Source organism: Palaemon carinicauda, chromosome 10 (assembly GCF_036898095.1).
Source record: "Palaemon carinicauda isolate YSFRI2023 chromosome 10, ASM3689809v2, whole genome shotgun sequence".
Taxonomy (NCBI): Eukaryota; Metazoa; Arthropoda; class Malacostraca; order Decapoda; family Palaemonidae; genus Palaemon; species Palaemon carinicauda.
Genome location: NC_090734.1, coordinates 154494157 through 154509680, shown reverse-complemented (window position 1 = coordinate 154509680; position 15524 = coordinate 154494157). Strand labels below are relative to the sequence as shown.

Genomic DNA, 15524 nt, shown 5'->3' with positions numbered 1-15524 from the left:
TACCGCTGCTTCCGGGTAACTGACGTAGGTCAGGAGGGCGCGGATTGACATCAGCGTCTTTTTTCAGGTTTTGCTAGTGTGATGGGGACCACGTGTGTCGCTGCTCTTCTGCGGAAGTTGAAGAAACTGCTGTTGTGACTGTGCCGACTGCTGATGACGAGTTTGAATTAAGGAGGGAAGTCTGGTTCTGTTTCCTCTGTTCCGGTGGGCAAGGTGTTGGGGTCAGAGGAGGTGTTTTATATGCCAGAGAATGCCATGTCTGCATTTCTGCAGGAAGACCCATCAGTTTCTGCTTTGAGGGGGGAGGTTCCCACTGGAGTGACAAGGCTGAAATGTACATCCTTATTGGCAGCAATGGAGACTTCATCCTTGGCCTCTTGCCATGCTGTGTCCTGGCTCAACCAAGTGATGTACTTCCCAAAGGTGTTGGGGTTGTCTACCCCAGAGGCCTTGGAGAAGTACAAGAGCCTTGCGCTGTCCTGGGGGGAAGGTCATCACTTTCCTGGATCACGAGACAGCTAACCTGTGGGCCAACTGGGTTTTGAAGAGGTAGGACGCTGTAGTTTCTTGCTTTGGAAAACAGGTTAGCCAAGAGACAATGTCGGTGTTACGGAACTCGTTGGTGTAGGGTGCCACGGCTCTGTTTCTGGAATCACATGCAGGCAGCGGTGGATTCATAGACTGCTTCAAAGGACTCCCTGATCCATTGGGCTGTTAGCTCTAAGGACCTAGGATGTTCGAAGGGACCAGCAGTCAAACCTTTGGTTTTAGCCTGTCCTGCAGGTGCAAGATAAAGGGAAGAGCCTTCATCGCTTGTTCCGAGATCCTGCATCTTTTCCTTTGTCCTAGGTGAAGGATTGGACAAGACTACCTCTTTCACAGGAGAGAAAACCATAGGATTAACTTCTATCCACTGGTCTAAAAGTACTTTTTGTTCAGAAAATGGAAAGAGTAGGCTAGAGTCCTTTCTCATTACAACCAGCAGTGTTCTCTAAGAACAATGAAAGCATAGATACGCTGTCAGCGCCAAGAAATGAGGATGTGGCAGAGAAATTCTCCTTCTATCGTCGGTGTAACGATTTATTCCTCAGTTAGAAAGTACATCGTCACTAGTCTACACTTGCGAAAAAAATAAACTGTCAAATGCTATCAAAACAGTAACAAAAAGTGTATATTGGCAGGTAAATAGAAACTGTCAGTCAGCTACATTTATCAGGAAACTGCAAAACCCTTAATAACATCTCTTGTGAATAAAGAAGCAGAAATTAACACAGCCACTCGAGAGCACGGGGAGTACTTCTGTATTATCCATCTGCTGAAAACAGTAATTACTCAAGAGTGCTGGCGGGGCAGGGCTTCCCTTACACCCGCCAGCAACTACCGACACCTCATTATAAATCTTAACAGCAGAGTTCCAGCTACACTGAAAACGTGTACTTCTAGTGGTACACAAGGTGATCGGACGGGATAAGTGAGAGCGGCGAGATGTTATCTATGCCGCGACCAGACGCTTACTGACGATCTAACAGCGCAGCCTCACGCGCTGACCCCGGGTTGCCCCAGGGCGAGTATCCTTCCGCCCCGGAGCGTCCCCCGACAAGGTAACGGAGAGAGGGGGAACTACGCAAAATTCTTGGTCGGTAAATGAGGAGATCCCAGATCTTCCTAAGAAAGTAGTTCGAGGTAAGTACTGTTAGGAAAAATACAAATTACTTAAAATTTGCGATACTTCTTTTACAGGAAGGTAGATTTGTATCCGTGTAGGAACAAATTATTTTGTAATGTAATGTACCACCCAGTACCTAAACAAGGTACAGTATTGTGGTGGCCCTTGTGGTAACGTCCCTCACTGGTGATCGCCCGACTGGGGTTCGTGCCCCGCTCAAACTCGTTAGTTCCTTTGGTCGCTACAACCTCACCATCCTTGTGAGCTAAGGATGGGGGCATTTGGGGGAGCCTATAGGTCTACCTGCTGAGTCATCAGTAGCCATTGCCTGCCCCTCTTTGGTCCTAGCTTGGGATTGTCCTGCTTGATAGGGCAACGTCACTGTCCTTTGCCTCTGCCCTTCATGAGCGGCCTTTAAACCTTTAAATATTAAGTGCAATTTAATAGGATATATAAACACTGTAATCTAGGTCAGCATAACCTTAAAACAGAAATTCATCTACACGGGATGAATGGGTCAAGAGATATGGCATTAGATTCTGGGATTTCACAAACTTGAAATCGATGCAAAGAGGATTCGATGCTTCTTGGAATGCTGCTGTAACCAGAGGTTCTCGAGCTTCCGTGTCCAAGATTGTACCATTAAAACAACCACACCTGTCTCTTTTGCTTCATTAAAAATTGGTGAATTATAGTCACATATGAATGGGTATCTATTGAAAAACATAGTAATAATCAACATACACATTTTACTTCAAGTGCTTTATAAACATTTCTAACAGAAATCAGTTTTGGCTGTTTACAGTTTTAAAACTAATAATAAGAAATTTCATAAATCAAATCGGGCTTCTCAAACAAAATACAAAATTCTGGGGCTGAGTATTTGACAATAATTATTTCAATACAACATTCCTCATACATACATACATATACCAAGGCACTTCCCCAATTTTGGGGGGGTAGCCGACATCAACAAATGAAACAAAAACAAAAAGGGGACCTCTGCTCTCTACGTTCATCATACAAAGGCATAATGTACTAATTTTGACATCATCAATCACCCAAGTATTACAATTTTAGAGCGTTCTTCTACTCGTGAAATTTCATAACCTGAAGAAATACAGAATAAATATTTAGGATAATGCTGAGTCAACACAACTCTCACAAACAATATATGGCTGTATGCCTCGTCAAGAGCTGATGGACCAATTATTATTATTATTACTTGCTAAGCTACAACCCTAGTTGGAAAAGCAAGACGCTATAAGCCCAGGGGCCCCAACAGGGAAAATAACCCAGCGAGGAAAGGAAGCACGGAATAATAAAATATCTTAAGAACAGCAACATTAGAATAAATATTTCCTATATAAACTATTAAAACTTTAACAAAACAAGAAGAAGAGAAATTAGATAGAATAGTGTGCCCAAGTGTACCCTCAAGCAAGAGAACTCTAACCCAAGACAGTGGAAGACCATGGTACAGAGGCTATGGCATTACCTGAAGCAGTTGATACTCATGGTGGAGATATGCCCCCAATAAACCGAGACCACCACATCACCTCTCGCAATCTCATTTCTGAAATATATTGCTTTAGCGATATGCTAATCAGGGAACTGGGAGGAATGCAAATGTCAAAATAAGTTTATGAAGTAAGAGAGACTGCCTTTGTCTTCCACTGTCTTGGGTTAGAGTTCTCTTGCTTGAGGGTACACTCTGGTATGCTATTCGATCTTGTTTCTCTTCCTCTTGTTTTGTAAAGTTTTTATAGTTTATAAAGAATATATTTATTTTAATATTACTGTTCTTAAAATACTTTATTTTCCCACGTTTCCTTTCCTCGCAGAGCTATTTTCCCTGTTGCAGCCCCTGGGCTTATATCATTCAGTTTTCAATATTAAACTTACCCGATAATCATGTAGCTGTCAACTCCGTTGCCCGACAGAATTCTATGGAGGGATACGCCAGCTATCACAATACTAGAAGGGGGTGTACTTACCAGCGCCACCTGTGGCCAGGTACTCAAGTACTTCTTGTTGACACCTCCTCAATTATTCCTCTGTCGTGCTTCCGGCAAGACGTTCTGGGATACGCTTATGTTCTTGGAGTATTTTCACGACTTTGGTGAAGTATTTCTCTTTGATTTCGGCTGTCGCTTTACTGGAAACTTCTATATTAGCTTAGTTAGCTTTTGGAATTAATTTGATTAATTATGGTGACGAAGAGAGTATGAACTCTCTTTCACCTTTAAATGGCCGACCCTTCCCTTAGACGGAAGTGTTGGTGTCTAAGAGAGTATAGACTCTCTTTCTTAATTTTGCTTAACAAAAGTTATAGATTTATTTTATATCTCTCCGCCTCTTATAGGCCTCTTCGATTAACTTCCTTTTATTATAAACTTATTAAAATTAATTTTTATATTTGTTTATTTTCGACCTTCCTAATAGTAGGCGGTCTTTTTCTTGGTACCGAAGTTAATTAACATTGAGCCCGTCATTTTGGTTTTACCTGTTAACATATTATGCTATTTTAATGTCTTTGAAAGAATTTCTTTGATAGTCTCGTACTGTTTTCAAAGTTGAACTAACGTTTTGTTTTGTCTCTGCAGTTGTTGACGTTCAGAACGTTCAACTTGCGCTCTATCGTTACGATAGAGAAAGAATTTTCACGGTTTCACGTTGCAGTAAGAGTAACCGTGTCTAGCGTTTTGTTCATTCTTTCTTAACTTAATGGTTTTAATCCTAATAAAGGAACTTTTCATTTTGGGAAATATTTCAGTTTTTTCCTTTAACAATAATATGTTTTAACGATATATATGATTGGGCTCTTCTCTCAGGTTCTAAGTCAAGAGAGAGAGAGAGAGAGAGAGAGAGATAGAGACGGAGGGAGAAAGAGGAGGATAAACGTTTCATTCAAGCGAGTAACGTTGTTATCGTTTTTGCTCTTCTCCCTAGTCTCTTTAGGGGAAGAAGGTAAACGTTTCTAGAGTGATCTAGTGTTTTGTCTCTTTCCAGCCACTGAATTATTTATCTTTCATTAGATTTTTCTGTTACATTGTAATTCTGTTTTCGCAATTACTAACTTTTGAGAAAGGATAGAATTGCGTGTTTCAGGTACAAACCACTTAAAGTTTCGAGTTCAGTGAAATAAGTGCAAACAGAAATCAAAGTGATAAGTGATTAGCGCAAAGTGTGTCAGTGTTGTGCGTGAGGGTACTTCTGTGCGCGCCAGTCGTCCTCCCAGTCCGGGACCTCTTGCAAGCTCCCAAGCCCAGGAGAGAAGCAATGTCGAAGGGCAGAAGGGTTCAGCAGGCCTTGATCGGCGCACAGAAGTATCCTCGGTGGTTGTGGGCGTGTCTTACCGAGACCGTCACTCCCACCCGCAGACGATTGAGCCCTTATTTTGCTCGTCTGCAGAAGAAATTTAGGGGAGAAAACGCTGGTCTCAGGTCTCAAGACCTCTTAAACGTAAAGTCCAGACCTATGCCAGACGTACGAAGTTAGAGTTCAACAACCCGGATGCAGTCATTGGGTTAGCTCTGACTCTCCTCAGTCATCAGTTTAATGCACTCCGCCTAAGAGGAGTAAGGTTCTGCCACAACAGAGCTCGACTGTTAAGGCTTTACCTCAGCCTACTGTAGTTTCTGCCGACCCCAAGTGGACTCTACTACAGTCCATGCAAGCACAGCTTTCGGACTTGATGCGTGAGTGTCGGGCTGAGAGTGTTGCGCCTCCGCCTCCGCCTACACTCCCTCCGCCTGCGCTCGCTCCGCCTGCGCTCGCTCCGCCTGCGCTCGCTCCGCCTGATCGCAGTACCACCTGCCAGGCGTACGATGTTGAGCCACGTTCTGAGTTTGCTGTTCCCAGTGGTGTTCAGCCTCCGCCTTCCTTAAGGCAACCTTTACAATGGGATCAGGAGGATTATACCTCTCTTCCTCCGCCTCCACTTGCTGCTCCACCAGTGATGCAACACTCGGTTGAGGTACAACAACCTCTCCCGTCCATGAGTCAGTCTCCTCAGCTCTCGCTGCAGCGAGCTCAACCCTCCTCAAGGCAAGCACCTCAACACCTTAGCCTTGCGCCTCAGGAGCCTCAACTTGCGAGATTTTTACTGCGTTCTGCGCAGCCACTACCTTTTCGCTCTCAGCTCACACCGCAGGAACCTCAACTCGTTCCTCAGGAACTTGCTACTGCGCATCCACCAACCACTCAGCAAGCGCAACCCTTGAGTTCAGCCACTCATGCCAGGAGTCAGCCTCCTCCACCCATGCGCCTACCTTCTGCTACTTCCTTTGATCAGCCTTTGCAGACTGAGCCTCAGGTGTTCCCTCAACAGAGTCTTGAAGAGGAAACCACAACTATTGTTGTTCCAGCTCGTTCTGACTCTGCTGTTCAGCATACCTTACCTCCATTTTCAAACCTTATGATAATGGAGGTTATTTGTATTACTTATAAAAATATATTTGTATTCCTGGCAATATATTTTTAACAATATCGCAAAATATGGCAAAAATATGAATCATGAGTTATGAATGTAAGGTATATATTATGTTGATATTAAAACCCCATGCAAGCATGCATAAAGCACTCTAGCACTGGTCATGGAATTTCTGAGAAATGTTAAACGCCATGCACACGCTCTGCTTACCTTACATGCTCTGCTTACAGCATGCTCTGCATACTACATGCTCTGCATACAGCATGCTCTGCATTCAGCATGCTCTGCATACAACATGCTCTACATACAGCATGCTCTGCATACAACATGCTCTGCATACAGCATGCTCTGCATTCAGCATGCTCTGCATACAACATGCTCTGCATACAGCATGCTCTGCATTCAGCATGCTCTGCATACAACATGCTCTACATACAGCATGCTCTGCATACAGCATACTCTGCATACAACATGCTCTGCATACCTTACCGCATGCTTCTCAGTCACACATCTTTGGTTGTTGCCAACTCACTAGACTGTCAAGCAGTTTCATAACGTTGCCTTCTAGTCTGCTGCTTTTGCACCAGTGAACCCTCACTGAGAGAACTTAGCTTTTCTAGGATATGGTCCCTGTAGATGAGAAAGTTCTTTTCTCCCTCCTTCTGATATTCCCTTGAGGACTCTGTCATTTGGAGGGAGCCTTTAGCTGCATAGCCTCCTATGGACTTTTATTTAAGCATAACATGCTTCCAGGGAAGGTAATGGTTCCACTTCAGTCGCTAAACCCGTCTGTTACCACACCTGCTCCCATAGACCTTGAGCTGTGTTACAAGACATGCAGTCCAAGCTTAGTCCTTGTTAGAGGATTTTTTGTTTACGGAGTCAATGTGTCACGGGGAAGACGTTCAACAACCAACAGAAGTGACTTGTTGTGACGCAGTGCGGCAACCTCAGCAACCCGATAAGGAGTTTGTCTGTACGACCCAGACAGTCTAGACAGATTCGGGTTGTCACTGTACTTCCTCGCTTGCCCATGATTGACAGTTCACAGACTGTGCAGCAGTACCATGATCTTGTGTCCGGCTCCGTCAGACGACTGGCTTTTAAGAGCTCCCACAAGTCGTCGCTGTCTGGAGATTTTCAAATGTACTATGGATCTGACCAAGGAACTGGGCCTCCTGGTAAATTTTGAGGAGTCTCAGCTCGTCCCATCCCAGACCATTGTCTCCTTGGGTATGGATCTTCAGAGTCGAGCTTTTCGGACTTTTCCGTCGGCCCCAAGGATCTTCCAAGCCCTAGAATGCATCCAGAGCATGCTGAGAAGGAACCGATGCTCAGTCAGGTAGTGGATGAGTCTAACAGGGACACTTTCATCGCTGGCCCTGTTCATCGTGTTAGGGAGACTCCACCTCCCCCCCCTTCAGTATCATCTAGCTGCTCACTGGATAAAGGACATGACGCTAGAGACGGTCTCAGTTCCTGTTTCCGAAGAGAGGAGGTCTTCTCTCGCGTGGTGTAAGAACAGCTTTCTTCTCAAGGAAGTCTACCTTTGGCTGTTCAGAAACACGACCGCCGTCTCCTCTCGGACGCATCAGACACGGGCTGGGGTGCGACTTTGGACGGACAAGAATGCTCGGGAACATGGAATCAGGAGCAAAGGACACTTCACATCAATTGCAAGGAGTTGTTGGCGGTTATTCTGGCCTTGATAAACTTCAAGTCCCTCCAGCTTAACAAAGTGGTGGAGGTGGACTCTGACAACACCACAGCCCTGGCTTACTTCTTCAAGCAGGGAGGGACTCTTTCGTGGAAGTTGTTCTAGATCGCAAGGGACCTACTCATCTGGTCTAAAGATCGAAAGCTAACTGGTAACGAGGTTCATTCAGGGCGGTATGAATGTCATGGCAGATCACCTCAGACGGAAGGGTCAGGTCATCCCCACAGAGTGGACCCTTCTCAAGAATGTTTGCAGCAGACTTTGGGCCCTGTGGGGTCAGCCAACCATAGATCTGTTCACTACCTTGATAACCTAGAGACTCCTGTTGTATTGTTCTCCGATTCCAGACCCAGCAGCAGTTCACGTGGATGCTTTTCTGCTGGATTGGTTCCATCTCGACCTGTATGCATTCCCGCCGTTCAAGATTGTCAACAGGGTACTTCAGAAGTTCTCCTCTCACAAAGGGACACAGCTGACGTTGGTTGGCTCCGCTCTGGCCCGCGAGAGAATGGTTCTTAGAGGTACTGCAATGGCTGGTCGACATTCCCAGGACTCTTCCTCTAGGAGTGAACCTTCTAAGTCTACCTCACGTAAAGAAGGTACACCCAATCCTCCACGCTCTTCGTCTGACTGCCTTCAGACTTTCGAAAGACTCTCAAGAGCTAGGGGCTTTTCGAAGGAGGCAGCCAGAGCGATTGCCAAAGCAAGGAGAACATCCACTCTCAGAATCTATCAGTCTATAGGGGAAGTCTTCCGTAGCTGGTACAAGACCAATGCAGTTTCCTCAACCAGTACCACTGTAACCCAGATTGCTGACTTCCTGTTATATCTAAGGAAAGTAAGATCCCTTTCAGCTCCTACGATCAAGGGTTACAGAAGTATGTTGGCAGCGGTTTTCCGCCACAGAGGCTTGGATCTTTCCACCAACAAAGATCTACAGGACCTCCCTAGGTCTTTTGAGACCTCAAAGGAACGTCGGTTGTCCACTCCAGGCTGGAATCTAGACGTGGTCCTAAGGTTCCTTATGTCATCAAGATTTGAACCTCTCCAATCAGCCTCTTTTTAGGACCTCACATTAAAAACTCTTTTCCTCGTGTGCTTGACAACAGCTAAAAGAGTAAGTGAGATCCACGCCTTCAGCAGGATCATTGTTTTCACATCTGAAACGGCTACATGTTCCTTGCAGCTCGGTTTTTGCTAAACGAGCTTCCTTCACGTCCTTGGCCTAAGTCGTTCGAGATCCCAAGCCTGTCCAACTTGGTGGGGAATGATCTGAAGAGAGTACTTTGCCCAGTTAGAGCTCTTAGGTACTATCTAAAAAGGTCTTAACCTTTACAAGGACAATCAGAAGCCTTATAGTGTGCTATCAAGAAACCTTCTTTTCCAAGTTCTAAGAACTCAGTTTCTTACTATTCAGGCTTCTGATTAGAGAAACACATTCTCATCTGAAGGAAGAAGACCTTGCTTTGCTGAAGGTAAGGACACATGAAGTGGGAGCTGTGGCTACTTCAGTGGCCTTCAAACAGAGCCATTCTCTGCAGAGTGTTATGGATGCAACCTATTGGAGAAGCAAGTCAGTGTTCGCATCATTCTATCTCAAAGATGTCCAGTCTCTTTACGAGTACTGCTACACCCTGGGACCATTCGTAGCAACGAATGCAGTAGTAGGCGAGGGCTCAGCCACTACATTCCCATAATCCCATAACCTTTTAACCTTTCTCTTGAATACTTTTTATGGGTTGTACGGTCGGCTAAGAAGCCTTCCACATCCTTGTTGATTTGGCGGGTGGTCAATTCTTTCTTGAGAAGCGCCGAGGTTAAAGGTTGTGATGAGGTCCTTTAGTATGGGTTGCAGCCCTGTATACTTTAGCACCTTTGAGTTGATTCAGCCTCCCAAGAGGAACGCTGCGCTCAGTAAGGAAGACGATCTTATTAAAGGCAGAGTAACGGTTCAAGTCGACTTCCTTACCAGGTACTTATTATTTCATTGTTATTGTGGATAACTGATTATATGAAATACGGGATACTTAGCTATCCTTTAATCTTGTACACTGGTTTTCACCCACCCCCCTGGGTGTGAATCAGCTACATGATTATCGGGTAAGTTTAATATTGAAAAATGTTATTTTTATTAGTAAAATAAATTTTTGAATATACTTACCCGATAATCATGATTTAATCGACCCTCCCTTCCTCCCCATAGAGAACCAGTGGACCGAGGAATAATTGAGGAGGTGTCAACAAGAAGTACTTGAGTACCTGGCCACAGGTGGCGCTGGTAAGTACACCCCCTTCTAGTATTGTGATAGCTGGCGTATCCCTCCATAGAATTCTGTCGGGCAACGGAGTTGACAGCTACATGATTATCGGGTAAGTATATTCAAAAATTTATTTTACTAATAAAAATAACATATTTTCCAACTAGGGTTGTAACTTAGCAATTAATAATGATAATAATAATTCCTTAATCTAGCCAAATAAAGTTAACAACTTCTGTATTCTGAGTTTGAGCAAGGCACTGTATTCACAAAAATCAAATGGAGCTAATTCTCTAAATACAAACTCATCTTAGTGACAGCATACAGCCCTACGCTGAGACTGACACGTACAACATAGGGACCAATTCTCTTTTCTATTAACTGCATTGAAATAGTTCTAGGTAAACAGTTAGGCCTGAACTCCTGTGGTCTCATCTTCCACCTCTAAAGTGACCCATAATTAAAAAGAATATTACAATTGTTAAAAATAATTTGTATACTCAAATCCTAGTTTGGTTTTCTACAAAAAGACAATAAAAAAAGGAAGAGTTTTATTGCATTATAATCAGTTGCTAGGCAACACCACTGAATGGCACCACCTGAATGGCTTACGTCACTATCTACTGGTCAAAGACTTGCTGGGCAGATGAGGCAGAACCTTTTTTTGAATTTGTAGTTTATTCCTACCCGGATACAATCTTCTGAGTCACTTAAATGGGGAGTGTAACTTAGGTGGGAGGAAGTCTCCGCCAAGAGTTATTCTCTCTCTCTCTCTCTCTCTCTCTCTCTCTCTCTCTCTCTCTCTGACATTTACAGCTTCGTATATGTGTAAGTAAAGTCAAAAGTAGATTAATCAGGGACGTATGCCATTCAAGCAGCAATCAAACCATTTTTCTTTTTTGATTCCATTCATAAAAAACAAAACTAAGAGTAACAAATTTAAATGACTCGGATGTTTGTATCCGCATACGAATATCTCCTGTTTTCAACATATTAAAATCTGTGAAGTAATATGCTAATAAATTAAAACATTGGTGTTCCCTTAATCACATGGAAAGATCTTAATTTATTAATGATAAACAGGACCCTTTTAGCTCACTTGCAACAAAAAGATTGTAAATTAATTTCCCAGAAAACTATGGTAGAAACACAACTTAAAATTGGATCATAGGCTCAATTGGTCAAATGTTTGTACAGTACTGTATAGTACAGCATAAATAAAGACTTTAGAGAAAAACAAATAATTTACTTAAACATTATCAATAACATGATAACTGCTAAAAAGGACTGGAATAATCATATGAATTTCCCTTTAACTTTTGGCTAGATTCTGCAACACCACTGTATTGTATAGTAACCACTTCTCTAGTATCATTACAGGACAAACCTCAGAACCAACACTTATGATAATAGTGGGTACAGTCTTCAGTAATAAAGACCCATGAACAGAAACCCAGCCCAATCATGTTACTGGCTCTCAAAGAATTGCTAATAGATCTCAATGAATTAAGAGACGTTTGAAGAGCAAACCAATGTTACAGTGCATAAAGAAATATTTAATTTTCTCCATAATATAGATTTCTTCTACTGATTCAGTTCTTTAGGTTATGGTCATAATATAGAACAGGTACTAATCATTTAAACTTTAGCAAAATCTCACAAAAACAATGAATGCGTGTCTTCAAGGTACAGAACAATCGTAATAATGATAAACATTTACCCTCTAACAAACACTGTTTCAATGTTCGAAAAAGGGAATAATTCTGCTTCATCTTCTGATTTTATAAAAATTATATCACTGTCTTCAAATTTTATATCTTCAACTTTAAAGTCTGTAATATCATTTTCCTTATTCAATGAGAGATCAATTTCATCATTGCGAATGAATGACTTTTCGGCTGCAGGAGTTTTCACAAGCGTCTCTAGATGAGGTTCTCCAACAAATTTCTTTCCAAACTCGAGGCCTTTTTGACCCTTACTACCTTTACGGCCTTTAGGGCCCTTACAGCGGACACCAGTTTTATGAGTATTTAAATGAGCCTCAAAATTGACTTTCTCATTATATCGCTTCCCACAGTCATTACACACAAACACCCTCTTCATAGAATGAGTTCTTGTATGCGTTTCAAAGATCCGCTCGTTACTGAATCCTTTCCCACAATACTCGCACACAAACCGATTTTCTCCATTGTGGGTTCCTGCACGTGCAACGTGAAGAGCATTTTGACAGAACATCTTCCCGCACTCTCGGCATCCCAACGGCTCCCCCTTGTGATGCGTGGCCACGTGACTCACGAGTGAAGGCTTCGAGGCAAATTTCTCTCCACACCTTTGGCAGGAAAATGAATTTTCTCCTATATGAAATTTCATATGTTCTGCCAAAGGAGTTTCATCAAAGAATCTCTTTCCACATTCCTTACAGTACAGTATTTCTCTCCCATGTGTTTTGATGTGTTTTGCTAGTGAGTTTTTCATATCGTACTGCTTCCCACATTGCATACAACCATACAACCCTTGCCTCTCGTGTTTTCTCAAATGTCTGTCAAGGTACGATTTGAAGGGGAATCGTTTACCACAGTACTCACAAGAAATGGGCTTATAACCCTTATGAGTTTTCATGTGGCCAGTCAAGCTTCTCGTATGCACAATTTTCCCACATTCTTCACACGAGACCCTCTTTCCTCCATTGCGTTTGTGCATTTTCATGTGACTGGCGAAAGACGCCTCAAAGCACATTTCTCCGCATATTCCGCAGACGTGGGTTTCGACGTGTTTGGCCAGCTGCTGTTCTGTAGCATAGCCCTTTCCGCAAAATTGGCAAAGGCACGAGTCCTTCTTCTGGTGGTGGGTTTTCGTGTGCATGGAGAGAGCAGCTTTCAAACCAAATTCTGTTCCACATTCTTGACAAGCAAGCGGATTTTGGGCGGCACACATCCTGGGAACCAAGATTTCCTCACTCGTAATACTAGGTGGGGCTGGTCTACCTACAACTGTTTCTGCAGACGGTATACAGTACTATATATTTTTTATTACTATACCTTTTTACGATTTTAATCATTTAATGCTGTTTTCAAAGAAGAACGTGTCAAATTATACAAGTGTTAAAAATCAAAAGAGTCTACATAAGCTTTTTACTAGTCTACAAAAGATAATTATAGAAGTTAATACCACCTTTACTCTTCTCTTCTATAAGCATCATTTTTTTTTTTTTTAATCTAAAGAGTAACAATTAATTTAATTATCTCATCAAAACACTTTCTGTCAAGGTTAGTAAAGTGATTTTACCTCATTTTGAGATAAGACAACTCACAATTTCAAGTCTTAATTTTGTCTTTAGGCTATGGCATATATAAAAATATCAAAATCTGAAGCACGGCATATATAGTGGTTATAGAAATACGGTAATTTATAAACTGGACAATATTATTCTTAAATACAAGAAAAATAACCCAAACGTATTCCAAAAGACTTAGACTACAGTGTGCCACAGCATTTTCAGATACAATAACAGTCAAGCAAATAGAACCAGTACCAACAATTGGGTTTCTCACTTTGCTACAATCTTCGCGAAGCTTGTTCCTTCTAAAAACCTTCATATGCAGCTCCTCTAAATCCACCTCTTACTTTTCCAGCGTCTGAAATGGAAATTAGATGGGATTGAAATACAGTGTATCTTTATACTCTACAGATAGCAGCAAACATAAACACTTTTTAAAGTAATTTGTATGGTTCCTAATTTCCAGATATTCGAAACAAGGTCTTTTGTGTTATTACCGGCACCAGATGGACGGTAGTTGCCGACACTTTTTAACAGGTAGTTAAATAGTGACTTGTAGTGGAGTGCCACCACTCCCCTGCCAGTAACCCATCACTTGCCTTCAACCTAAGACAACACAAGTCAACCTACCTATAGCTGGGAAGGACATATTAAGAAATAAAAACAGCGAATATTAATTTGTTTCATTGTTTTCATTTATTATTATTATTATTATTATTATTACTAGCCAAGCTACAACCCTAGTTGGAAAAGCAAGATGCTATAAGCCCAAGGGCTCCAATAGGGAAAAATAGCTCAGTGAGGAAAGGAAATAAATAAATGATGAGAATAAATTAACAATAAATCATTCTAAAAACAGTAACAACGTCAAAACAGATACGTCTTATAACAACATCAAAAACAGATATGTCATATATAAACTATGAAAAGACTCACGTCAGCCTGGTCAATATAAAACATTTGCTCCAACTTTGAACTTTTGAAGTTCTACTGACTCAACTACCCTATTAGGAAGATCATTCCACAACTTGGTAACAGCTGGAATAAAACTTCTAGAACACTGTGTAGTATTGAGCCTCATGATGGAGAGGGCCTGGCTATTAGAATTAACTGCCTGCCTAGTATTACGAACAGGATAGAATTGTCCAGGGAGATCTGAATGTAAAGGATGGTCAGAGTTATGAAAAATTTTATGGACACTACCATCTGTTTTCCAAATCAAATGATCAAGGCAAACTTCCAAAGGATCTTTTTTTGTTCCCCAAAATAAGGTAAAGCTTTATTTAAAATAATTTTCTCTCATATTTTTAGTGTTGAGTTTCGCACCCAAACTTACCGTGTTTATTTTCCATTTGTTTTTCTTTTACATGCAATGGCTGTGTTTGGATGTTATTTCATTTTGTGAAGTTGTGAGTCATTTTCATTGGTAATTTATAACTAAGAGTATTATTAATTTTAGAATCATTATTAAGTACATACAAACATATACCAAGGCACTTCCTGCAATTTTGAGGGGTAGCTGACATCAAACAAATGAAACAAAAAAAGGGGACCTCTCCTCTCTACGTTCCTCCCAGCCTGACAAGGGACTCAACCAAGTTCGGCTGGTACGGCTTAAAGGGTGCCACAGCCTACCTTCCCCCATTATCCATCACAGATGAAGCTTCATAACACTGAATCTCCTACTGCTGCTACTTCCGGGGTCATCCAAGGCACCGAAGGAAGCAGCAAGGCCTAAGTAAAATACACTTTTATTTTGTGAATTACAATCAGTAGATTATGTTCGTTTAGCCTTCGCTTTTCATACAGCGACTAACAGCGCTTTCACAATCTTACATTATCGTTATCTTTTACTTTCAAGGGACTTGCTTCAGTACTGAAAATGCTGCCTAGGCATTTTAATTCATAATTTTTCTATTCACAGAAAAAAATTATGCTTTATAGACAGTCGTTGTCTAGTTACTATCACCTTAATGAAACAAATTTGTTCGAGTATTCTGTTTCATTACTAAAGGTAGCATCGAATCTCTTGAATTCAAATTTTTCTAAAACTTTTAAAACCTTTCATTTTGAAATCAAAATCAGGATTTTGGAATGTTGAAAGTAGGAAAAGATAAAAAGGCAGCAAAAGTCATTAACCCTTTTACCCCCAGGCTATTTGGAACTTTCCA

General features: G+C 41.8%; 1 protein-coding gene across 1 annotated transcript in view; it reads right to left on the bottom strand.

Annotated features, from left to right (window-relative positions):
- Positions 1 to 10614: 10614 nt before the first annotated feature.
- The window catches only part of LOC137648882 (gastrula zinc finger protein XlCGF57.1-like), a 29186-nt gene continuing 24276 nt past the window's right edge, over positions 10615 to 15524 (bottom strand). The window contains exon 2 of the mRNA XM_068382056.1: positions 10615 to 13711. Within this exon, the coding sequence (XP_068238157.1) occupies positions 11793 to 13010 (1218 nt within the window). The 5' untranslated portion in view covers positions 13011 to 13711 and the 3' untranslated portion in view covers positions 10615 to 11792. The remainder of the gene's footprint in view (positions 13712 to 15524) is intronic.